General features: G+C 38.1%; 2 protein-coding genes across 5 annotated transcripts in view; both read right to left on the reverse strand.

Moving 5' to 3' along the window:
- Positions 1-6,344, reverse strand: part of LOC104233856 (K(+) efflux antiporter 4) — a 36,926-nt gene extending 30,582 nt beyond the window's left edge. For 3 of the 4 annotated variants that reach the window (XR_011401550.1, XR_011401549.1, XM_070153170.1), the window contains exons 1-12: positions 5,870-6,343; positions 5,470-5,513; positions 4,665-4,726; positions 4,493-4,571; positions 4,313-4,374; positions 4,161-4,236; positions 3,945-4,019; positions 3,426-3,497; positions 3,239-3,322; positions 2,127-2,195; positions 1,959-2,036; positions 1,332-1,420 (exon numbers count right to left, since the gene is read on the reverse strand). Coding sequence is in view for 2 of the 4 variants with exons in the window: in XM_070153170.1 (XP_070009271.1) it covers positions 1,332-1,420; positions 1,959-2,036; positions 2,127-2,195; positions 3,239-3,322; positions 3,426-3,497; positions 3,945-4,019; positions 4,161-4,236; positions 4,313-4,374; positions 4,493-4,571; positions 4,665-4,726; positions 5,470-5,513; positions 5,870-6,161 (1,082 nt within the window). In the remaining 2 variants the exon portion in view is untranslated. Of the gene's footprint in view, positions 1-1,331; positions 1,421-1,958; positions 2,037-2,126; positions 2,196-3,238; positions 3,323-3,425; positions 3,498-3,944; positions 4,020-4,160; positions 4,237-4,312; positions 4,375-4,492; positions 4,572-4,664; positions 4,727-5,469; positions 5,514-5,869 lie in introns of all 4 variants that reach the window. The other variant, XM_070153171.1, reaches the window with a different exon arrangement.
- Positions 6,345-12,036: 5,692 nt separating this feature from the next.
- LOC138875993 (uncharacterized) lies at positions 12,037-12,438 on the reverse strand. The gene has a single exon (XM_070154876.1). It carries the CDS (start codon positions 12,436-12,438, stop codon positions 12,037-12,039), a length of 402 nt encoding a protein of 133 aa, XP_070010977.1.
- Between the last annotated feature and the right edge of the window lie 12,352 nt (positions 12,439-24,790).

Below are 24,790 nucleotides of genomic sequence, written 5' to 3' on the forward strand. Positions count from 1 at the left end.
AGCTAGCGACAGTCTAAAAGTATTGCTACTTAGCATAAGAGTATGAAAAAGTAAAGGGTACTGAAGTTACAGATTTTAGAGCTAAATACACAGAAATAGAAAAGTCTTGTTCTCAACTTTTAATTGCTCTGCACCATATTTGAATTATATCAGCTGTCTCACAAGACAGGATTACATGCAAGAATCATTACGAAGGTTAAGTATTACTACATCGCTCACAAGAATCAATGCTACACCCCTTGATTAAAAAAAAAAAAACCAAGGAATTTAGGTGAAATTTTGCAATAATCATGTAGGATCATATTTATGATATACCTTCCCACAGGTCCGTTGATGATTTACTCTTTCTGCTCCATCATAACAAATATATGTCTTTCACATTTGACCCAATTAAAGATCTTCTTGCATAACCTATGGTAGGGATATGACCATCAACCCTCCACCCATCAATTTTTAACTTCCACTAATCTTTATTGAGAAGACTCTCGTGAAAACTGATCTTCTTTAGTAAGTTCATCTGCTGAAAAGAGAATTCTCACTTAAATTAAATTAAGAGGTTGCTAAACTCTGATATTAACTATACATGCATATCTATGTCATCATCATTTAGATGGACAAGTGCAGCTTCCTTGCCTTGCAAAATTATAAAGTATCAGCAGGCACTAACTTGTTCACCACTGATTCAATAACTTCTTTGGGTATCCAGCTTTCATTGTGCATAATTTAATTGGGCCTCTATCTTCTATCTTCAACATACCTGGTTTTTAAAAAGAACAATCCACCTCCCTCCTCAAGTGACTTAGTCATACAGAGACTAAACTCATATAAGTTAGTTACGATATTCTAGAGGGCCAAATGAACTCCTAAGAAGTTAAAACCTAAATTCAGAACTCAAGAGCAAGATTTGACAGATAGACGCCCCTGCAACATCCCGAGTGGGAAAGCTCAGGATAAAAGAAATCAACAGTCAGATTGCTAAATCTACAAAAATGAACAGATGCCTCTAGGCAAGATCTGGTTATAAAATGTATGCCTAAACATACATGACATGATAGCATAGAATGGACATTTTTCATGCAGCAAATGAGCTTTGAAAAGAGGTCAGTTGCAAGATTGATCAGCTTCTAACACAATAAAAGCCTATCTTCAGTTCTCAAGAGACAGAGCCTAAAATATGTTCGAGAACACTCTTTTCCTTCCATGAAGAAGATTCCAAACTGAGGGAAAGCAAACAGAACTCAACTAGTTCTTACAAAGAAAGTTGACCTGCACCAAAGCATGTACAGAGAGGAAATAAGAAGTGGTTCAAGAAGTCAAGTATGAAAACTTACGACTTCGTCATCGATATTAACCCTTGCACAAAATTGGAAGTGCCTCCCAAGATTGGAAGCAAAGCAAACAGCAGGCCTACAGCACAATCCTGAAAGAATGAGAAAGCACCTGGAATTTAGATATGACATTACTGTTCATTCAAGTAATGTGAGTTCGAGTCAACCCAAAAGCAAGGTGGGGAATTCTTGGAGGGAAGGATGCCGAGGGTCTATTGGAAACAGCCTCTCTACCCCAGGGTAGGGGTAAGGTATGCGTACACACTACCCTCCCCACACCCCACTAGTGGGATTATACTGGGTGGTTGTGGTTGTTGTTGTTGTATTACTGTTCATTCAAGGGAAGAAGAGTATGAAATTAACTATGATCTATTCTTATGTGGTAGTATCTTATGGGTGAGATAAATAATAGCTGCACCAGGCTCCACAGATTAGATGTTTAGCAAGTATTACTCTTGTCATGATGAAAATAGTGGTGAGACAATATTTTCTTTTTGTTCATTCTCAAAAAAAAATCTTTTTGTGACCTTTGAATTGGCCACGCGCCATTTAGACTTCTATTCAACTAGTTACTCTTGCATACGGTAAAGAAAGAAGGCCGTGCAGAAGATAAATCGGAGGACGAAGCACCTGCAAAATAAGTGTGCCAATTGTAACCTGGCCATGAAGGGCATTTGTACTATTCTTTTCCATCAAAAACTTCAACACCTATGGCAAAGACAAAAGTCAGTTACCGTCAGAGCCTTCAGAGTCCACAATACCCTAAAGAAAATGCAAACTGGATATCAACAAGCTTACCACTGCTGTAGAAGACATTGAGAGAAATGCTCCAACAAATACACCCTCTGAAGATTTACCGCCACACAACTACAAAATCATCAAGCTGCATAAGTTTATATTTCTATGAATGAGGAAAAACTTTTGGCATGCACTAAAGGATGAGACATAGTACTAGTTTGGAGCAACTTTCTCCTACTATACAATATGTATATGTATAGGGGTACGTAAACCTTACCCCTACCTTGTCTATTGGAAACAGACTCTCTATCCTCACAAGGTAGGGGTAAGGTCTACGTACACACTGCCCTCCCTAGACCCCACAGTGTGGGATAATACTGGGTATGTTGTTGTTGTTGACTCAGTCACATGAGCATATACATCTTTCTTATGCTCAACAATTTAATTCAGCTGAGCCATTAAGCATAAAATGAGGTAAAGTGGAAAAATTCTACGGTCTTTTTTTGGTAAGTGGAGAACTTCTATGTTTTAGTTGACTATACGCATAAAACGAGATAAAGTGAAAAACTTCTACGTTTAAATTGACTATATTAGATATATTTTCTGTTACTAAAATATAGAATGCTAATTATATTTCGCTAATTATGTAACTAAACAGAATCAAACTTTTCCCCATTAAAAATTTACCAAGAGCTTTCGCCTTTATAAGATAACTACAGCATTTGATGCTTTTAGTATGTATTTATACCATTTCATCGGAGTTTTTTAACATCGCACTCATTCAGAGGCCACCAGCATAAGACTAATTAGTCTTCTGCTAGCTCTGCAATTCAGTGTAGCCAACAAGTCAAATTTGAACGGAAGAACAATCCATTCCCATTGAGCACGAAAGTTCAATTGACTCGCGAGCCAAGTCACTAGCTATTGTTACTATAGGAAACTAATTCCACCAGACACCATCCTCACTTCTCCTCAGGCACCAAAAATTTTTTAAGACTCTCAGATACAACATATATTAAAACTACTTTTTTCTAATTAAAATAGCTGGAAACTGTCAATGCATAGCAACAAAGCAGTCATCGGAATGACAGTTTTTCATCAACTAATAAGAAATGGAGCCCACATAGTTACATAAAACCAGACCGCATAAAACAAGTAAATTTTAGACCTACCGAAGCTGTAATTCCACAGAGACACATAAAAAGCATAACTTGAAGCAGTCCTCCAAGAACTGCAACTGCTCGAACAACACGAAGCTAGATGGCATAAAATATTAGTGTTACCCACAGTTTGTATAACATAATCAATAATGACTCCAGAATTACATCAAGAAAAATGACAATTTTGACATTAGCAAACCTTTGCTGTTGAGAACTCCAGCCCCAAAGCAAAAAGAAGAAAAATTACACCGAACTGAGCCACTGTCTCAACCTATATGAAGAAACAGGTTAAAAGTGACACAAAGCTTGATAAATGAATTAAAAGCAAAATAAAAAACACTAAGTTTATTATTACCAGATAACCTTCTTTAACAATTTCCAAACAGCATTATATTTTTCTTAATTGCAAATACAAAACCAGTAAGTTGAAATGTTACTTGGAACTTGCATGTCTCCATCATTTTCCATTTTCCAAAAAATGTCATTTAGAACCCATATGCTCTATTAAGCTTACAAAATTGAGATTCTCACTTAAGCTGGTCTAAACTTGTGAAAGTAGGTCATTTCACATTTCTTATCAAGCAACTGATCAGAAAAAAGTCCTTTTAAGTATTACAAGCTCAGCTGGAACCTTTTGGACCATGGGAAACAACAATTGCACAGTATTAGGTGAAGAAAATAAGCAAATCATAACATCATTTTTGTCAAAGCTACATACTTGCACCATTTCACTAACAACATTGAAGCCTCCAGGTCCAACGACAGATCCTGCTAGTAAGTATCCAGTTAAAACCTGAGAAATTATGAACTACGAATTAGAAACTTGAAGGCAACTACCAAAAGAACACCTATTGTACACTATTGAATGGAGAAAAAATCAGTCATGTTCTTTTATCAGTAATGAAAAGAACTCAGTTAAAGATAGTGATCCAACCGGTTGACCAGCACAAGCAAAAGCAATTCCACCACATGTTGCAGAAACAATGACCACTACCAGATCTGATATCAACCTAAACATTAGACATTTCAAGCAGCAGTGAGCCATATAAATGCTTGTCATTGTCCATATGAATTCAGAAAGCTTACCTCAAATCTAACTGTAACACTGGATACTTGGACTTGAAATTAGATATGATGAAGACATTGTCCTGAATAACCAAAATATCAAGCATTATATTCCATGAATATGGATCTTTATTTTCCAAAACCGTAACCAGCCGATCAACTCATGCGCAGAAGCAAAATAAGTCACCACTAAAAGCTTACCTTCCTATCTATCAAAGTTGGGGTTTCTTCTGCTCCTTGATCATTATCAAGCTTGAAAACATGGTGAAGTTGAAAGGATCTACAAAGTAATAGTACAAAACATGAAATCAAGAACCAAGAAGGAGCTAAATACTGTAGAAAGTTAATTCGTGAAATTGCATTAAGCATATACTTGTCCTCTTTCTTTGTGTCATTTTTCTTGGGCTTAACTCTAGCCACAGTCTCCAACACTGCCTGGAAAAGAAAGGGATATAACATTGAAACAACAGATATTCAAACAGCCTATAAGCTAGAAAAGAGCATCAGTATAATGGTTATGAAAAAGAAAAACGAATCAGAATGACAGTCAATGTATAAGCACAACTTGAGTACATACCCACTTATTACTAGGTCAACTAGAAATATGTTAGTACAAGTTAAAAACCAGTACTGAACCTCAGCAAAATAAAACTGAGAAATGAAACTTATATACCTGACTATGAACAGAGGAAAACACATCATTAAGTTGTTACAAGTTACTATAAGATAAATATTTAGTTTTCTTTTTCAGAACTGACAGAAGACTAACCATATTAACAGAAACAAGTGGAGAAGCATAATGGAACGGCTACCTCCCAGACAGTTATTAATGGAGATATGATGGTATCAAAGCCAAGAACAAGTTTGTTTACTGATGCATTATGCTATTTCATGTATCCAATATATCAGTCTTAAATATACTCCTTTTATCATAGGAAATTCATTAACTTCTTTTACAAAGGTAGTGTCCCACTGACTACTTTCATCTTTTCACTAGTACAGGTACGTGGTAACTTTGCCACAAAAAGGTTAAGCTGATGAGAATAAGTCACCTTCTTTAACTGATTAAGTACACATAGCAAATCAGAACCAATAAAAATCACATTAATTAGTTCACTAGGAAGAGCATGAACAAAAAGATACTAGGAAGAGGAGAGATAATGTAAGATGTAACACACCTGCTGCTCGGCCACACTATTATTGAAGCTGCCCGCATCATTAACTGCCAATTAAATAGGAAAAAATATATGGCGATATCAGTTAGTAACTGATCATTTTTCTACTTTACCAACCTTCTGAAATTGCATATGATACTACAAAAGCAGAACTTTATACATACTAATTTTTTCAATAAATACAATCATCAATGAAACTATAAACCAATCACATTAAATTCTTCAGTCAAGAGAATCTTTAGTAAGATTATTGATTTATTTAAAAATAAACAGGTTTAACGTATATTTCCAGTTGCCAATTCAACTGACCAAATTATGATTTTTTTTGTACAACTCGATGAGCAACAAAATAAACCGAAATATAATATGAGCTGTGAGGAGTTCAGATCTAGTGGAAATAAACCTTCGGTTTGATCATTTTCAGTGAACTCTTTTTCGAGAGCTCGATCGATCATATCAGCAAAACTATCCTCTTTAGGCCTACTTCGAGGTCCACTGCTCAATTCACTAGCATTGCCCCTACTACTTCCTCCTCCATCAAGCTGCTGATCTGATTCGGGAAGCGCAAATGCAAGTGCTAATACAGAAATAAAAGCGATACAAAGCAGCAATAGAGTAATTGTTGAAACTGTAGACAGCTTTGCCAAAAAAGATGTTAAAGGCGAGGATGATCTCCTCCGACTCCGAGCACTCATTGCACGACGGCGACGGCGACGGGGGATAGTAGTGTCGGTTTGTCGGTTTTGACAGGTTGTACCAACTGTACTCAGTAGCAGAAGATGCTTAGTACTACACTGTACATTGTACGTATTTATATATTTTATATATGGAACACACACCCGCGTATTGTGTGTTGAAATGCAAGAGAAGAGGGACAGAGATTGAATTTTTGTAGTTGTAGACTTGTAGGAATAGACACTTGTAGGATAAGTTAAAAAGTAACCATGATTAGATTTTAACTAGAGATACGAAGACTCAGTGACTCACAGACACAAGTCTCTGGTCATTGGGTTAGTTGAATTACTGAACAAAAATGAAAGATTGAAGACCATGACAATGATAGTGATTAAGACAGTTGGGGGATGTTTGTCACGTGACCATGTGTTAGATGCTAAATAAATAAGGGGATTAAAAGTAAGAGGAGAAAAAGATTGCAATTTGGCGATACATTAGTATTATAAAGAAAAAAGTAGCGAAGAAACTCAAATTATGTATCAAATTTAGAAATCATTAAAAAGTCTTAATGTTTTTTCTTTGGTATTGAACATTGTCTCGTCAAGAGAATGGATCAAAATTTTAGTTGTCAATGTTGAACCATCATTAATGACTTTGTTTGATCTCCTTGAACCTAAATCTCGGGACCTCCAGTCTTCTAGGTAGAGTTACCGCCACAATGACTTGTTTTCGGTTATAGTTCCATTCCCCTCGATGATTTCTCAACTACCTCTCTAGTTAGGCCTTTTGGAAGTGGATCCAACACATTATCGCTTGACTTTACATAATCAATCGTGATAATTCCTCTAGAGAGTAATTGTCTAACGGTTTTATGTCTTCGTCGTATATGACGAGATTTACCATTACACATAACGCTCCGAGCCCTTCCAATTGTCGTTTCACTATCGCAATATATGCATATTAGTGCCAACGGTTTGGGCCAAAATGGAATGTCTTCCAAGAAATTCCGGAGCCATTCAGCTTTTTCACCGGCTTTATCTAAGGCTATGAATTCAGCCTTCATTGTAGAGCGGGCAATACAAGTTCGTTTGGACGACTTCCAAGATACCGCTCTTCCACCAATAGTGAATTCATATCCACTTGTGGACTTAGAATCAGTTGAACCGGTGATCCAATTTGCATCACAGTATCCCTCAATCACCGTATGATATTTACTGTAGTGCAAAACAAAACCCTGGGTATATTCTAAATATCCCAAAACTCGTTTCATTGCTATCCAATGAGATTAACCTGAATTGCTCGTGTATCGACTCAATTTACTTATAGCACAAGCTATATACATTAAGCATCCCAACACACGAGCATAATCCAATTGTGATATGATTTGGCCTCTGTTCTTTGCTAATGCAAGATTCACGTCAATTGGAGTCTTTGCAACTTTAAACCCTAAGTGCTTGAATTTTTCAAGTATTGTCTTAATATAATGAGATTGTGACAATGCCAGATCTTGAGGAGTCTTATGGATCTTAATCCCCAGAATTAAATCAGCAACTCCCAAGTCCTTCATATCAAACTTGTCAGTTAGTATACACTTAGTTGCATTTATGTTGGCAATGCCATACTCATTATCGGCATATCATCCACATATAAGCAAACAATGACTATGTGATTTGGAACATTTTTAATGTACATACATTTTTCATATTCATTTATCTTAAAACCATTTGACAACATTGTTTAGTCAAATTTTGCATGCCATTGTTTGAGTGCTTGTTTTATTAAGGGACTTAACAAATCTACATACCTTCTTTTTTTTACTTGGAACCTCAAACCCTTCAGGTTGTTCCATGTAGATTTCTTCCTCCAATTCTCCATTTAAAAAGGTCGTCTTAACGTACATTTGATGAATTTCAAGATCATAAACTACAGTTAACGCTACAAACGTTCGTATGGACGTAATTCTTATAACTGGAGAGTATGTATTACAATAGTCAAGGCCTTCTCGTTGTCTATACTCTTTGACCACAAGTCTTGCCTTATATTTACCAATATTTCCATCATCTTTCATTTTCCTCTTAAAGATCCATTTAGAATCCAACGGTTTATTTCCAGGAGAAAGATCAACCAATTCCCATGTATGGTTGTTCAATATGGATTCTATTTCACTATTGACTGACTCTTTACAAAACAATGATTCGGAAGAAGACATAACTTCTTTAAATGTTCGAGGCTCATCCTCCAATAAGAAAGTCACAAAATCTGGTCCAAATGAAGTAGACGTTCTTTGACGTTTACTACGTCTTGGATCCTCCTGATTAAATGTACTTTCTTTTGTTTCTTCCCGAGGTCGTTTAGATCGTTCACCAATCGACTCACATTCCTTTTTATACGGATATATTTTCAAAGAACTCAGCATTATCCGATTCTATAAACATAATATTATGAATGTTGGAATTTTTTGATTTATGAATCAAAAATCGATATACTTTACTATTGGTCGCATATCATATGAAACCACAATCAACGGTTTTCGATCCTATTTTTACCCTTTTGGGTTTAGGAACTTGCACTTTTTGCCAAACACCCCCTCACTTTAAAATAATTCAAGTTGGGCTTTCTTCCTTTTCATTTTTCATATGGAATGGATTGTGTTTTGCTATGGGGTACTCGATTTAGTATCCGGTTAGCCGTAAGAACAGCTTCTCCCCACAAGTTATGTGGCAAACCAGAACTTAACAATAATGCCTTTTAATGAACGATTCTTTCTTTCCGCAATTCCATTGGATTGAGGAGTGTAAAGAGTCATTGTTTGATGAATAATTCTATATTCTAAACATATTTCTTCAAAAGGAGATTCATATTCACCACCCCTATCACTTCTTATCATTTTGATTTTCTTGTTAAGTTGCGTTTCAACTTTATTTTTGTATTGCTTGAATGCGTCTATTGCTTCATCTTTACTATTAAGTAAGTAAACATAGCAATATCGAGTACTATCGTCAATAAAAGTTATGAAATACTTCTTTCCACCGTGAGATAGTATTGACTTCATGTCGCAAATATTTGTGTGAATTAAGTGTAAAGGATTTGAATTCATTTCAACTGACTTATAAGGATGTTTAACATACTTAGATTCCACACATATTTGACATTTTGATTTGTCGCATTCAAACTTAGGCAATACTTCCAAGTTAATCATTTTTCGCAAGGTTTTATAATTGACACGTGTTACACCTCATAAGTTTAACAATATTGATACAGTTAGATACATTTTGATATGGTATTTATTTTGAGTGTAACATTTATTGTAGGAAAAAAAAGTGTGAAAAATATGATTTTATATAGTTATTAATATTACTACTTTCGAATATGTTTTAAATTGTACACATAATATGAGAAAGTTTATGAGATTTTCTTTATTGTAAAGATATAAATTATTTTTTTCACAAAAAAATGTTATCTTTTACCAATTTAAGAATTAAGCGTACGAGAATCTTTACTCTTTATATGAGATTAGAAAAATTATAAAGTTAGAGAAAATAAGTGTATTTTTATATGGATATTTTAATAAAATAATAGTATATGTATTTATTTTATACCACATGACTATAATAGTAAGATGTATGATGTGCATTAAAAGTGAGTAATATTTTAAGTAATTTGGATAATTCTTAATTATGTGGATAATTGATTAATTAGTAGGTAATGCATAGTTAATTAATAATTAGTGATTGTCTTTAAATAAAGACTAAGGTCTTTAGATAAGAATTTAGTTAACCAACGTGGCAGCCACATACAATTGCATTAAGTGATTCATATACACATTACGTGGCTCGTATACATTAAGTGGCAGGAAGGGTATTGCTGGGAGTTTGACTCAATCTTCTCTTTTATAAGAGTGGCTCATGGAGTTAAGTTGATGATGGGTTTGATGCTGTTATCTGACCATTGAATGTAGAGGGGACTTAAAAAAATGGTTTCTCAAACCAAGGATGAATTACTTCGAGCTTTGTCGAAACTAGCCTGTTTAATTCAGTTTGTGTCAATAGTGGTTATTGACCTTACTTCCACATGACAGTATATTGAGAAGGGATAAACTCTTGTTAATTGATTTTACCCGCAATCTCCAAATACTAACGAAGTAGCACATTATTTTGTGTAGAATGTTATGATATGGAAATCCATCCTTGAAATAAATTTCCGCAAACAAAGACTGTGCCTAGTATTCTACTAAGAGCACTTTGACAAACGATAAACACCTTTATTCATATAACCATAGATGTTTGTATGTCTCCAAAAAAGATGAGTGGGAGCTAACAAGGATAAATTGAGAGGTGGCCATGACCAGAACTCTTTTGATACTCAAATAAGATAAGAAGTTACTTGATTGACGGTCTAACTTAAAGAGGGGCACGGTACAATCTTTCCCAAGAATATCATACGAATTTTTTCCTACTCCAGGTATGTTAAGGCTATCACTTTTTTCTTTTTGGCATGATCCAAGTAATACAAATGAAACGAGCAGAATACGCAACTTTCATAAATGACTTTATTCATTTATTCATAGAAATATTAGGGGTGTCTATATTCTTGATTCCCCATGTGAATTATTATTATATCTTTTATTCATGGGTCTCAGAAAAATACGTATTTGATAAAATTTATCCGAAAGGTATATTAATTTTTATGGCATTCCGAGAAAATCTTATTAACGTATTTCTTATGCGTTTCATGCATTTATACATGTACATTGACTCATGACTAGATAACGTTATATACGCATATATATGTATATTATATGTATATGGGATATGGGAAAAGGTTACGGCGTTATATACGCAGCACCACCTGATCAACTGGTATACGTTGATGATTTACCTACAGTGGCCGAAATGGTATAATGGGATGCCCTCAAAGGCTTGATGATGTTATGTACGTACAAACCTATGCATTACATGAAATTTATATGCATGACATTATAAATATTTCATGATTTACAGAGCTATCCAGACTTACAGGTTGAGTCATTTACTCCATGTTTCTTTCATGTCCTTTATATACTGATTTATATGTCTTACATACTCGGTACATTATTCGTACTGACGTCCTTTTGTTGCGGACGCTGCATTTATGCCTGCAGGTATAAATAATCAGTTTGACGAGCCCTCATAGTAGACGAGATTAGCATTCAGCGAAGGATCGGTAAGACTCCACCTCATTCGGAGTGCAGCCGAGTCTATGAGTCATCGTGTTAGAGTTTTGCTACGGACTTATGGGTGGTCCGGTACCTATCCCATTTGTTGTCAAATAATCTTAGATGCTTTGCAGACAGATGTTCAGTTTGTACAGTATGTCAGAGGCATTGACGGTCCATATGTGTTCATGTCTTAAGAACGATAGTTTATTGATACAGTGTTAGTGTTGCCCACTTACAATTGTACATTATGAGTTGTGGCCATGTTAGCCATGACAGTTACAAAAGGAATGAGTTCACCCAACTCGACCAATGTTTGTTCTAGTTTTGATTGAATGATTATGAGTTACACAGTGGTTCGCTCGGGCCAGCTCGGCACCGGGTGCCAGCCACGCCTCCCCAGGTTTGAGGCGTGACAATATGACCCAAACGTATATGTCATAATTCATTTGACTTAAGTAAGTAAGACGAAGCTGAAATTTTATTATTATTCTCGACAATCATTACATTCAGCTTGAAAAAGCCCTCAATGAGATAACCTTTTCCTACAAACATTTCATTCTTACTTATTACAACCTTATCGGATACAAAAACACACTTAAAACCGTTCTTAACAAGAAGTCCAGCAGAGACTAAGTTCTTCCTAATCTCGGAAACATGAAGGATGTTTTTCAAAGTCACCACCTTGCCAGAAGTCATTTTTAGAAATATCTTTCACATCCTTCAATTTTGGCCATTGCAGCATTTCCCATAGAAAGTGTCTCTTCGGGTCCAACATGAGCATATATAGCAAACGCTTCACTAACAGCACAAACATGGCGAGTGGCTCCAGAATCAATCCACCACTCCTTAGGATTTCCCACCAGGTTGCATTCAGAAAGCATAGCACACAAATTATCAACATCTTCGTGCTTTTCAACCATGTTTGCTTGACCTTTCTTGTCTTTCTTTGGAGCATGACAATCTACATATCTGTGTCCAGCTTTTCCATAGTTGTAGCAATTTCCGTTGAACCGCTTCTTGCTTGGGTTGTTTTTCGGTCCAGCAGCCTTCTTCCTCTTTCTGTTATTTTGAGGAGCATCCTCAACAATGTTTGCTCCCATTATTGTTGAGTTTCCACGACCTTTCTTTTCAGCATTTTTGTTGTCCTCTTCGATTCTCAACCGAACAATGAGATCTTCAGGGGACATCTCCTTGCGTTTGTGTTTCAAGTAATTTTTGAAGTCCTTCCACAAAGGAGACAACTTCTCAATCATCGCTGCAACTTGGAATGCTTCATTGATGACAAGACTTTCAATGAAAATTCTATTAGTAAAAATAATAAAATTAATACTCTCAACATCAGTATTAATTCGACTTATACCTTCAGCAAGGAGATCGTGAATAATCACTTGCAATTCCTGGACTTGTGTAATAACAGACTTCCTATCCACCATTTTGTAGTCCAAAAATTTAGCGGCAATGAATTTCTTCAACCCGACATCTTCAGTTTTGTATTTTTTTTTCAAGCGCAACCCATAGTTCTTTTGACGTCTCCACATTACTATAGACGTTTTACAGATCGTCCTCCAGTCCACTAAGAATGTAATTCTTGCATAGAAAATCAGAATGCTTCCACGCCTCAGTCACGAGGAAACGTTTATTTTCAGAAGTTTCGTCAGGTAGAACAGGAATATCTTCCTTAATAAACTTTTGTAGACTTAAAGTAGTCAAGTATAAGAACATCTTTTGCTGCCACCGCTTGAAATCAATTCCGGATTTTTTTTTGGATTTTTCCGTTGGTGCCAACACCGGTGTTCAGCTTGTCGATGCATTGGCAGTCACCATCGGAACAGTTTGGTTTCCGTTGTCATTCGTTATTTTCTATAAAAGAATGACACAAACAAACGTTTAAAACTGGAGTAAAAAATCACGTCGATTTTAATCTCCAATGGAGTAGAAAACCGCCACGAAGGCTTTAATCTCTAAAACGGGAGTAGAAAAATCACAAAGGTTTTAGTTTCCAGAACAGTTTTAGTCTCCAGAACAGTAAGTATTGTCACACCTCCTTTTTCCGCACCCGAGGGGCGCGAGGGAGTTTTTTCCAATTAAAGGACAATCGAAACGGGATTTGTTTATTTATTTCAGAGTCGCCACTTGGGAGATTTAGGGTGTCCCAAGTCACCAATTTTAATCCCGAATCGAGGAAAAGAATGACTTCATATTACAGTCTGCGTACCAGAAATCCGGATAAGGAATTCTGTTAACCCGGGAGAAGGTGTTAGGCATTCCCGAGTTCCGTGGTTCTAGCACGGTCGCTCAACTGTTATATTTGGCTTGATTATCTGATTTTATACGAATATGAACCATGTGCAAATTTTATCTTTTACCGCTTTATTATCATTATTTTTTAGGAATGTGAACATCGCTTAAAACATATCTTTGGACTGTGTCACATGAAATGCACCCACAATCCGAAACATATTTTATTTGATGTTTTAGGATTTGGATTTGGGTCGCATGAAATGCACACCCGAGTTTAAGAAGATAATTTAATTAAATCGCGTCTAAAGAGGCTAACGCGTTATTATCTTTAGGGAAGGCAGTGAAATTCACTAAACGGTCCATCCCAAATTCTAAGTATTTATTATGACTAATTATTGAGGGCCCCGCAATTTGTATTTTTATTTGGCGAGGCTCGTCTCATTCATTATTATTAAAAAAAAGAATTTGCAACGTCATGGAAATGCATCTTATACCACGTCACAGTCAATGTACCCGTGATTAGAGACACATTTCGATTTCGTTGAGATTTGGATTTGGGTCACATAAATGTGCACCCGAGTTTAGGGAGATAACATTATTAAAGGCGCGCCTAAAGCAACTAGCGCATTATTATTTTTGGGTAGGGCCGTGAAATTTGCTAAACGACCCATCCCGGAATCTAAGTATTTAATACATATATTTGTGAGGGCTCCGCAATTTGTACATTTTTATTTTTGGCGAAGCTAGTCTCGTTTTTTTTGTTTATTTATTTATTTGTTTTTATTTACTTTTTTTTATTTTTTTAAAGGATGCCATTTTTACGCCTTTAACAATACTAAACCTTACGACTTTTTACAACTAAAATCTCATAACTTGTCAAAAAAAATTAATAAAATGAGTTTAGTGAACGAGTGTTTCGGGCGTAGTAAGAGCATGTACTAATAATAATTTTGTCCGAATGACCTAAGCAAAGGAAAGGGCGAACAGATTAACGTCAAACTAGTGTCATAGAACAACTAGTCCAACTTAATTAAATGATATCAAATAAACAAAAAATACACAACACCACAAATGAACAAAACGCATATGGTGAAAACATAAGCAAAAAAAAATTATCATACCAATTTCTATATTGCATTTTTGAACATTTAACGTAACATTTTCTTATCTAATACTTGAGGTCTACTAACCTTTAAACCTCGGCAAACTCAGGGCGACAAACACGACCCCGACGGGACTCAAGCCGGACCTCTCTGAACGAAGAACAACAAAGGAACCTCGGACAAACACCTCGACATACCGGACCTCGACGAACCAAAGACGACCTCAACGGACTGCACGACGACAGTGAAAGAACAACGATAACATGGCTGATTGGTTGTCGTGTTTGGACAGTACAGCTGAAGCAGTGGTGTTTGGACGGTGTCGATGGAGATTGGAGGAGAAGGAGCGGTCGTGGGCTTTGTCGATTCTGCCGGTGGTCGACGGAGGTGGGAGTTGGTTGCGACGGGCTGTCGGGAAGGTCGTGTTGGGCAGTGGTTCAGGTTGGAGGTGGGTCGACGGACTGGAGCTGGAGGTTGACGACGAGCAATGGCGGGTGCGTGGGGGTGCGACTGGTTTCAGTAGGTGTTTGGACGTGGGGGGTGGTGGTTATGGCGTTCGTTTGGGTGATGCTAGAGCTGAGGGACAGTGGCGACGTGAGGGAGGGGGGTTCCGACGTCGGGGGGGGGGGGGTCACTGGTTTTTCAGGTTTTTTGCTGGTTTTACAGTAGGGTTTTGGAGTAGGGTTTTCTTGTTCTTCCTCCCTTGGAGAAGATGAACAGTGCCCGTGAAAAAATTTCCAGTCCTCCACGTCCAAATTTTCCAGTCCCTTCTCTCGGTTTTTCTGTTCTTCTCCTTTTTGGAGAAGATGAATCAACAGTCCTTCGGAAATTTTTTCTTTTTCAAAAAATTTCAAAAGTCCCGTTTTTTCAACTTTTTCCAAAAAGTCCCCCTTTTGTCAAATGTGTTCGTCCGTGTTTTGTAATGTTTTTGCCAAGAAAAATGAGCCCCACGCGTGGTGGGGTTCAAGGCATATGTCCCCCACGCGTGGTGGGGTTCCCCATGTGTCCTGGACTCGGTTTATTATGGGCTAGGTCCGAAAATTAGGCCTAAAACCGGGTAGTTTGAACCCGAATATTATTCTTTTGCCCGGACTCGAGAAATAGGAACACGTTGCTTAATTAGTCCTATGTAAGCAAAATAACTACCAAAGATAAGACTAGTATTTAAACAAAACTATATCCTTTTAAATATTTTTCAAGATTTAAAATAGCTACAAAATATTAATAAAACTATTTTTGTAATTTTCGTTTTTTTTAAATATTAAGATAAAATATGAAGCAATATTTTTTTTGTATTTTTTCAAAGTTAAAATGACTATAGAATATTAATAAAACTATTTTTTGTAATTTTCGTTCTTTAATAAAGACAAAAAATATGAAGTAATATTTTTTTGTATTTTTTCAAAATTATAATGACTGCAAACATTAATAGAACTATATTTTTTTTTGTAATTTTCGAATTTATATAAAGTACCAAAATAAAGTACAATTTTTGTATTTTTCAAGTTTATGAGAGATACATAAACTAAAATTTATATATATATTTTTTGAAATTTTCTTTTTGCAACGAAATAAAGTAAAAATAGTTAAAATAGCTATACTAGACCCAATTTCACATATTCATGCTAAAAATGTGAAAATTCTCGGGGAGGGTCAAAAATCACGTGCTTACAGCTGCCCCTCTTTGACTGGAAACACGAAGAGTTTTCCGACAAAGAACGACTAGACGTGTTTTTGACCCGACCATTACTTGGACGGACTACACTAAGGAAAGGGAGGGAATGTGACCGAGCCCTGGTATCTGAGCTGCCTACATATCCTTGGTTATACAGGAATCAGGCCACGTGTAGTTCGGGAATGAGAGAGATAGTGAAGTGTACCGAGGTGGAGAGCCGATCGAGGTGCCGTTCCGTTGAGGTTCCGGTCCGCGGTCCTGTCATTACAACAAAAATGAAAACTGAAAAAGACTAACTAAGCCTATCAGCTACTAGTTACAAGGATTCCTATCTCTTAAGTCTTCTGAAACTTGGTCTTGAGTCTTGAATGGTGCTTCATACAGACTTTGGATTTGAACCTTGATACTTGCTAGTTGTAGGCGCTAGTTCTTGAGCAGATCACATCTGTTCTCCACTTCCGTAATTTGGGTTCTTTTTCTTTTTCCTCTTTTTTTCTTCTTGTTTTTTTTTTTTTGTGTGACCAGCTTCTGTTGATCATCCCAGACTGTTGACTTGCATTCTTGGGGCGAGCTTCTTGTTGCTTCTATCTTGGATTGAGTGCTGGGGATTTTTGTTGTAACCTTCTGCTTTCCAGTGGGTCACTGCTTGATCTTGAAAAATGTTTCTCCGTTCTACAGGCGGACTCCTGACTTCTTCTATCTGCGACACGCAACAACCTCCGTTCTACGGGCGGGTCCCTGACAATCAAAACAAACAAGACAAATAAAATTTCCTAACCCAGTTTGTACCGGGAAGATTTGTGAGTCGTTAGCAAAATTGTAACTCACTTACACCACTGATGCAATGATGAGAGTAAACTAAAGGCTAGGATGTGCATCTCCTATGAGTAAAACCAAAACTCTTGCTAGCAAATGTGTCTGCTAAAATAAAAACCTCAATGACTCAAACTAGAAAGTGTGTCTTCTATGGTTGAATCGGAATGAGCTAAACTAGGAAGTGTGTCTCCTAAGGGTGAAAACTTCAGTGACTAGAACTAGGAAGTGCGTCTCCTATGAATAAAATCTCGATTAGGAAGTGCGTCTCCTACGGGTAAACTTCAAAAACTGGACTAGGAATTGTGTCTCCTATGGTCGAACTTAAAATGAATCAAACTAGGAAGTGCATCTCCTAGGGGTGAAATCTCAATTCCGGAAGTGCGTCTCCTGAAATAAAATATAATCTAAAAAGCCAAACTCGGGAGTGCGTCTCCTAAAGCAAAGGTATAACCTGAGTGAACCAGACTAGGAAGTGTGTCTGCTATGAGTAAAATAGTCTTAGGAGTGCGTCTCCTATGGGTGAAACCTTAATGATTTTAAACTAGGAAGTGCGTCTCCTATGAATGAAAATATTTTAGGAAGTGCGTCTCCTATGGGTAAAAGTAAACTTAGGAAGTGCGTCTCCTATGGGCAAAACTAAACTTAAGGAAGTGCATCTCCTATTGGATACAATAAACTTAGGAAGTGCGTCTCCTATTGGGAAAAACCGTCCTTAGGAAGTGCGTCTCCTATCGGTAAAACTTACTTAGGAAGTGCGTCTCCTACTGGTGAAATTTAACTTAGGATGTGCGTCTCCTTAGGAAGTGCGTCTCCTATTGGTGAAACTAAACTTAGGGTGTGCGTCTCCTCTTGGTGAAACTACTTAGGATGTGCGTCTCCTTAGGAAGTGCGTCTCCTATTGGTGAAACTAAACTTAGGATGTGCGTCTCCTCTTGGTGAATCTTATCTTAGGATGTGCGTCTCCTTAGGTAAAACTGAACTTAGGAAGTGCGTCTCCTATGGTAAAACTGAACTTAGGAAGTGCGTCTCCTATCGGTGAAACTTATCTTAGGAAGTGTGTCTCCTACTGGTAAAACTTGCTTAGGAAGTGCGTCTCCTACTGGTGAAATTTAACTTAGGAAGTGTGTCTCCTACTGGTGAAACTTGCTTAGGAAGTGCGTCTCCTGTTGGTGAAACTAACTTAGGAAGTGCGTCTCCTATGGTGAAACTTATCTTAGGAAGTGCGTCTCCTATGGTGAAACTTATCTTAGGAAGTGCGTCTCCTTAGGAAGTGCGTCTCCTATTGGTGAAATTATTTTTTTAGGAAGTGCGTCTCCTACTGGTGAAACTAAACTTAGGAAGTGCGTCTCCTATCGGTAGAACTGAACTTAGGAAGTGCGTCTCCTATTGGTGAAATTTAACTTAGGAAGTGCGTCTCCTATGGTAAAACTGAACTTAGGAAGTGCGTCTCCTATTGGTACAACTATTCTTAGGAAGTGCGTCTCCTATTGGTGAAACTTCTTAGACTAGAACTAGGAAGTGCGTCTCCTTAGGAAGTGCGTCTCCTATGGTAAAACTGAACTTAGGAAGTGCGTCTCCTATGGTAAAACTGAACTTTAGGAAGTGCGTCTCCTATGGTAAAACTGAACTTAGGAAGTGCGTCTCCTATTGGGTACAATAAACTTAGGAAGTGCGTCTCCTATTGGGAAAAACTAAACTTAGGAAGTGCATCTCCTACTGGGTAAAACTTGCTTAGGATGTGCGTCTTCTTAGGAAGTGCGTCTCCTATGGTAAAACCGAACTTAGGAAGTGCGTCTCCTATGGTAAAACTGAACTTAGGAAGTGCGTCTCCTATGGTAAAACTGAATTTTAGGAAGTGCGTCTCCTATTGGTACAACTATTCTTAGGAAGTGCGTCTCCTACTGGTAAAAACTTGCCTAGGAAGTGCGTCTCCTATTGGGTGCAATAAACTTAGGAAGTGCGTCTCCTACTGGTGAAACTAAACTTAGGAAGTGCGTCTCCTATCGGTAGAACTGAACTTAGGAAGTGCGTCTCCTATTGGTGAAATTTAACTTAGGATGTGCGTCTCCTTAGGAAGTGCGTCTCCTATTGGTGAAACTAATCTTAGGATGTGCGTCTCCTGTTGGTACCTGAACTTAGGAAGTGCGTCTCCTATTGGGTGAAATAAACTTAGGAAGTGCGTCTCCTATGGTAGAACTGAACTTAGGAAGTGCGTCTCCTATTGGTACAATGGATCTAGGAAGTGCGTCTCCTATTGGTACGATGGATTTAGGAAGTGCGTCTCCTATGGGTAAAAATAAACTTTAGGAGGAAATACATCTCCTATGGGTAAAGACGTGGAATGTATGCCTCTGTTATCTGGGCGGGCTCCCAACTTCAATACTTAAAATAAAAAGACTGAATGTATGCCTCTATTATCTGGGCGGGCTCCCAATTTCAACACTCGAAATAAAAGACTGAATGCAACATATCCTATTTGAGGGCGGATGAACCCAACATATCCTATTTGAGGGCGGATGAACCCAACATATCCTATTTGAGGGCGGATGAACCCGACATATCCTATTTGAGGGCGGATGAACCCAACATATCCTATTTGAGGGCGGATGAACCCGACATATCCTATTTGAGGGCGGATGAACCCAACATATCCTATTTGAGGGCGGATGAACCCGACATATCCTATTTGAGGGCGGATGAACCCAACATATCCTGTTTGAGGGCGGATGAACCCGACATATCCTATTTGAGGGCGGATGAACCCGACATATCCTATTTGAGGGCGGATGAACCCAACATATCTTGTTTGAGGGCGGATGAACCCGACATATCCTATTTGAGGGCGGATGAACCCGACATATCCTATTTGAGGGCGGATGAACCCGACATATCCTATTTGAGGGTGGATGAACCCAACAGATCCTATTTGAGGGTGGATGAACCCAAACTATCTTTAAGACCTGAAAATGTATTACCTCGAATACTTGCTGGGGATTGGGATGAATTTTTCTTTTCTACCTTCCCCATTTTTTTTATTATTATTCTTTTTTTTATTCCTTTTTTGTTTTGTTTTTGCATAGCTTCTTCCTTCAAAGACTACCTCCCTTGATTTACTTACCTGTTGGGGGGTAAAATGTTATCAGCTGGGGGTACCTGACTTCCAGAAAATTTTCTAAATGGAAGGAAAATTTTCTGCCCCAGTTTGATAATATCCCTTGTGGCACGCAGTTCTGGCATCAATGCCATTTCCTTTACCTGTTTCAAATCAAACAAAATTGTTAGTTTAAAACATGGTGGTTGGTTGTGATACTCCTACTGGGATGGCTTTCCCTTTCTCCTTCCTTGCTCTGCGTTCAACAACTTGTTGGGGATGATCTTATTTGCTGGGTACAATCCCTTTCTGCTGGGGATATCCCTCTTCTTTTGTGGCATAGCTCGGAAACTGGCATTTCCCCGACCTTTTAGTCTAGTATGGATTTCGCCAAATCATGCTCACTGCTTTCCTTGCTTTGTTCATGGGCCTTGGCTTTGAGGTTTATAACCTTGGTTTTGGCAAGGGTATCCCTCTTGACACTCGTCAATCCTTTTGTCAATTTCCTTTTGCTGGGGATATCTTTATTGACACTGGCCTCGCGCTTGTTCCTTGCTGACTATACCACTTGGATGTACTAGTCAGATCTTATTTTTGGAAAGCTGATGGCCTATTTGAGGTCATTTCATACTTGTTCTGACCAGACAGACTCTATTGGGGATTTTTCTATGAAAGGAGAAAGATAAAAGGGAACAGAATATAAAGATAAAGGGGAAAAAAACATGACTCTTTAACAAAAGAAACTATAAATAAAAACCCTATCAAATGCAGATACCGACTCTAATGGCCATGACATGCGTATGTGGCTTATCCTCTACCGTCAATCATCTTTCAAAATCTTCAATTGGTGATTCCCCATCTGATTCTCAATCTTATTCGACTTGTAGTGCTCGAAGGGTTTTCACTATCAAGTCTCTCTCATTTTTGGGTTCTTCTCTCAGCTTTCATCGCCTTATGGTGCCTGTGAAGGTTTTCACCGATAAGACTCTCTCATTTGTATCACTTTCCAGCTGGGGATTTGGAGTGTCGCCGGTATGACTCTTTCTGCTGGAGATTAGAGTCCTTTCTGCTGTGGAACAGAATGTTATGTTCGCCGGTAAGACTCTTCATTTGTCTGACTTGGCATCTTTTGAAGACTGATCGGAAGGTCTTTCTTTGGACCGTAATGTGGGTTTTGGATAGGGCTAGAAAGAAAGGGTATAAAAGGCTCAAAAATGCATTAATTTTGGGTTATTAGTTACAACCTTCGGAATTAGATTCATTTACAACGACCGCAACCTCTGCCCCAGTTTCTTGCTTGGGGATATCTTAATTGTTTTTTTCATTTTTTCAAAACTACGACCGAGCCGTGAAGCGCCTACGTATCCTCTTTGAGGAATCAGGTCAAACGTAGTTCCCAATTCCTCTTTTCCATTTGACTTTTTTTTTTGTTATCACTTTTCTTTTCTTTTCTCTTTTCCTTTTTGTTGTTTTCTTTTCTTTCTTTTCTCTTACCTGCCATGCTTGCGTATTTTATTCGTTGCTACTAATTCCGAACGAGGGGTATGAAAGAAAATAAATAAGGCTCAAAGGGCTAACGAAGGATAAAGTGTTTGGGTAGCAGAACAAAATGCCTTCGTCATTCCAGTCTTCAACACATGCCAAGTGCAAACAACACAATTAAACAATAGATTTATAGTCTCTTCCGATGGTGCCGGACTTGACAATTATATTCAACATCTGTTTGTTCATTTGTCACTTCTAAAACACCGTTGGGCGACACTCTCATTCTCATTATTATGAACGACCCTCATGCCAATTTAGGCGAATCTTTCTTTAACGGTTTTCTTTGTGTTTAACTTGCCCCAGTTCCACATGACTCGGGCTCCAAATAATCTCAAACCGTCCTTATTTTCTTTAAATGGTTTGATCGCCTTTCTGGGGTTTATGATTAACTTTTAAGATTAGGCCCAAACTGGGTGCGCATGTCATGTCCCTAGAATCGGCATTGAACAAAAATGGTAAAAAGGACTAAACAAAAGATGACTGGAAATAATAAAAGACCGGACTTTGTATTAGACTACCGGCGAAATGGTTTAAATAACAAAACAAACAAAACAATCCAGAACAAAATCCTAAAAACAAACTGGATAAGACAACATCCGACTCATAACCCTAATAATCCGAACAACAGAAATGACAACAAAATGAGCCACCACAAGCTTCTCTCTTGCTGACCAAGGAACAAAACGTCCTCCCACTTTATCAAAATTGGCATTTTAGCCACTGAGCTTTGCATCAATATTACCAGCTTCAACCTCATCAACCTCCGTAGGCAAGTTCTCGAGGAGGTTCGAGTGCTCCATGTCACTGTTATTAATCGCAACCCGCCCTTCTCGGATCATTTTCTCTACTTCCTTTCTCCAGCTATGACAGCTCTCAATGTTGTGCCCTACGACATTGGAGTGGTAGGCGCATCGTGCTGCCGGATCAAAGCTCCTTGCAAGCGGATTTATAGTACATGCGGGGAGTGGCTCAATCGAACCAGCATGCCTTAGCCTTTCAAACAGACTGGCATAAGATACCCCGATGGGGGTGAGAGCCTTTCCTCGTTTCAGCAACCTCTTCATTCTTGCATGTTGACAGGGCCGGAAACCTGATCCAGGTGGCTTTTGGTAGGCTTGTGTAGGTGGGTAGGCGTTTTGTGGAGCCGGGTGCCTGGAAAGTGAAGTATGGCGGGGAAAGAAGTGGTGTTGGGGAGCGGAGAAGCATTGAGGAGTGATGGAGCTACTCGGGTAGCTGGGAAAGCTGCCATAAGTGGGTTGGGATGGAGAGTATGGGGGATCTTCCATTATGGTGTTGGGTGCTTGGGAAATGACCGAGCTCAAGAGACTTGGCGGTGGAGGGGGTGGTGCTTTTCCCGTTATCCATGCCTGATACATGTCTGCCACATGCTGTCTCAGCATTCTCACTTCTTCTACCAACCCGCTGTTCCGTTCGATCAATTGTTGTCGGTCATCAGTACCGACCCACTCGGTTCTGCGGTTCTGAGCCATTGTCCTTTGATTTTGCTTTGCAGGGAGGAGTTACCACAACCAACCACTTTCTATATATGGACACATCAAAGGGAAGCCATCACGTTAGTGTTAGGGCATTGGACAGACAATCATATATCAGAGATACAATGTGCCTAAGCAGTCAGACAATTGTGCCCCTCTGAAAATTTCTCACACTTTCCTTTATTTATTTATTCTTTTTTTTTGTTATGGTCGAATCTTATGGAGATTGCCTACATATCATGACCCCGCATGAATCAGACCCTGCGTAGTTCGTGCCAATAAAAGATAAACAATAATGAACATTTTTTCAATTTTCATATTGAAACAAACTGGGTTTCAAGGATTTAAAGATGACCCGCAAACTTGAAAATCAAACAACCCGCATGTTCTAATCAAAAGATTGGTAGACTCAAAAACAAAATTCCAGCTCCCTTTCTCTGTTCGACAAATGCAACCAAATGGTTATTTTTGCAAATGTGGCCCCTTCCAAATTTCACATGAATTTTGAGGCCGGGGAGGATTATTTATGACACTTTACAAACTTGTCCGTTCTTTTACGAAAATAGCCTTTCGACAACTGAAAGATACTCTAAGGCTATTTCGGCAAGAACAGTTTAAGACGCGGCCGAAGCTGGCTCGGCTTATTTTGTTTTTCATTTTTTTTGACTAAACATCCAAACGGCATTCACCTGACCGTTTACTCTTTGTTTTTTTTTCAAATTACGATAAAAACCTTGTGCTGCAAACACGGCCTTTCGACGTCTCGGGGACGAAGCTTTTTAAGGCTGTGTGGGTCAACTAGACCAAACTCCTAGACATGACCCAAAAGGTGGCTGTTTACGCAAAGTCAGCCTTCCGGCGTCCCTTTCGTAAGCATTCGGCTATTTATGACAAACAGCGTCTCCTGACTTAGTTATGACTCTTTTATTGTTTTTCAAAAATAGGAAACTCAATATTGCAAACACGACTCTGTCAACGTCTCGGGGACGAAGATTTTTAAGGCTGTGGGGGTCAACTGGACCAAGTCTTAAAATGACCCAAAGGTGGCTGTTTATGCAAAGTCAGCCTTCCGGCGTCCCTTTCGGGAACATTCGGCTATGTCTTGATAAAACAGCGTCACCCGACTTCTTTATGACAAAAACTAAAATTTGACATGTATTTTTTTTATGATTATTATTTGTTTGTTTTTGGCTTTTTAGCAAAACGGTGGGGTTGGACCCGATGAGGGTTGCCTACGTATCTCACATCCGGTGAGAATCAAACCCGCGTAGTTCGGGCAAATAAACTATTATTGAGAAGACCCTTTTCCATTTTCTATATATTTTTTTTTATTATTTTCACAACAATCAAATAGACTATTATTCTATTATTTTTCATTTATAACAAACAAACGAATTAACGAAAAACATAAAACATTCCTTCTTTTTTAGAAAGTGGGGTTGGACCCGATGAGGGTTGCCTACGTATCTCACATCCGGTGAGAATCAA

Source organism: Nicotiana sylvestris, chromosome 8 (assembly GCF_000393655.2).
Source record: "Nicotiana sylvestris chromosome 8, ASM39365v2, whole genome shotgun sequence".
Taxonomy (NCBI): Eukaryota; Viridiplantae; Streptophyta; class Magnoliopsida; order Solanales; family Solanaceae; genus Nicotiana; species Nicotiana sylvestris.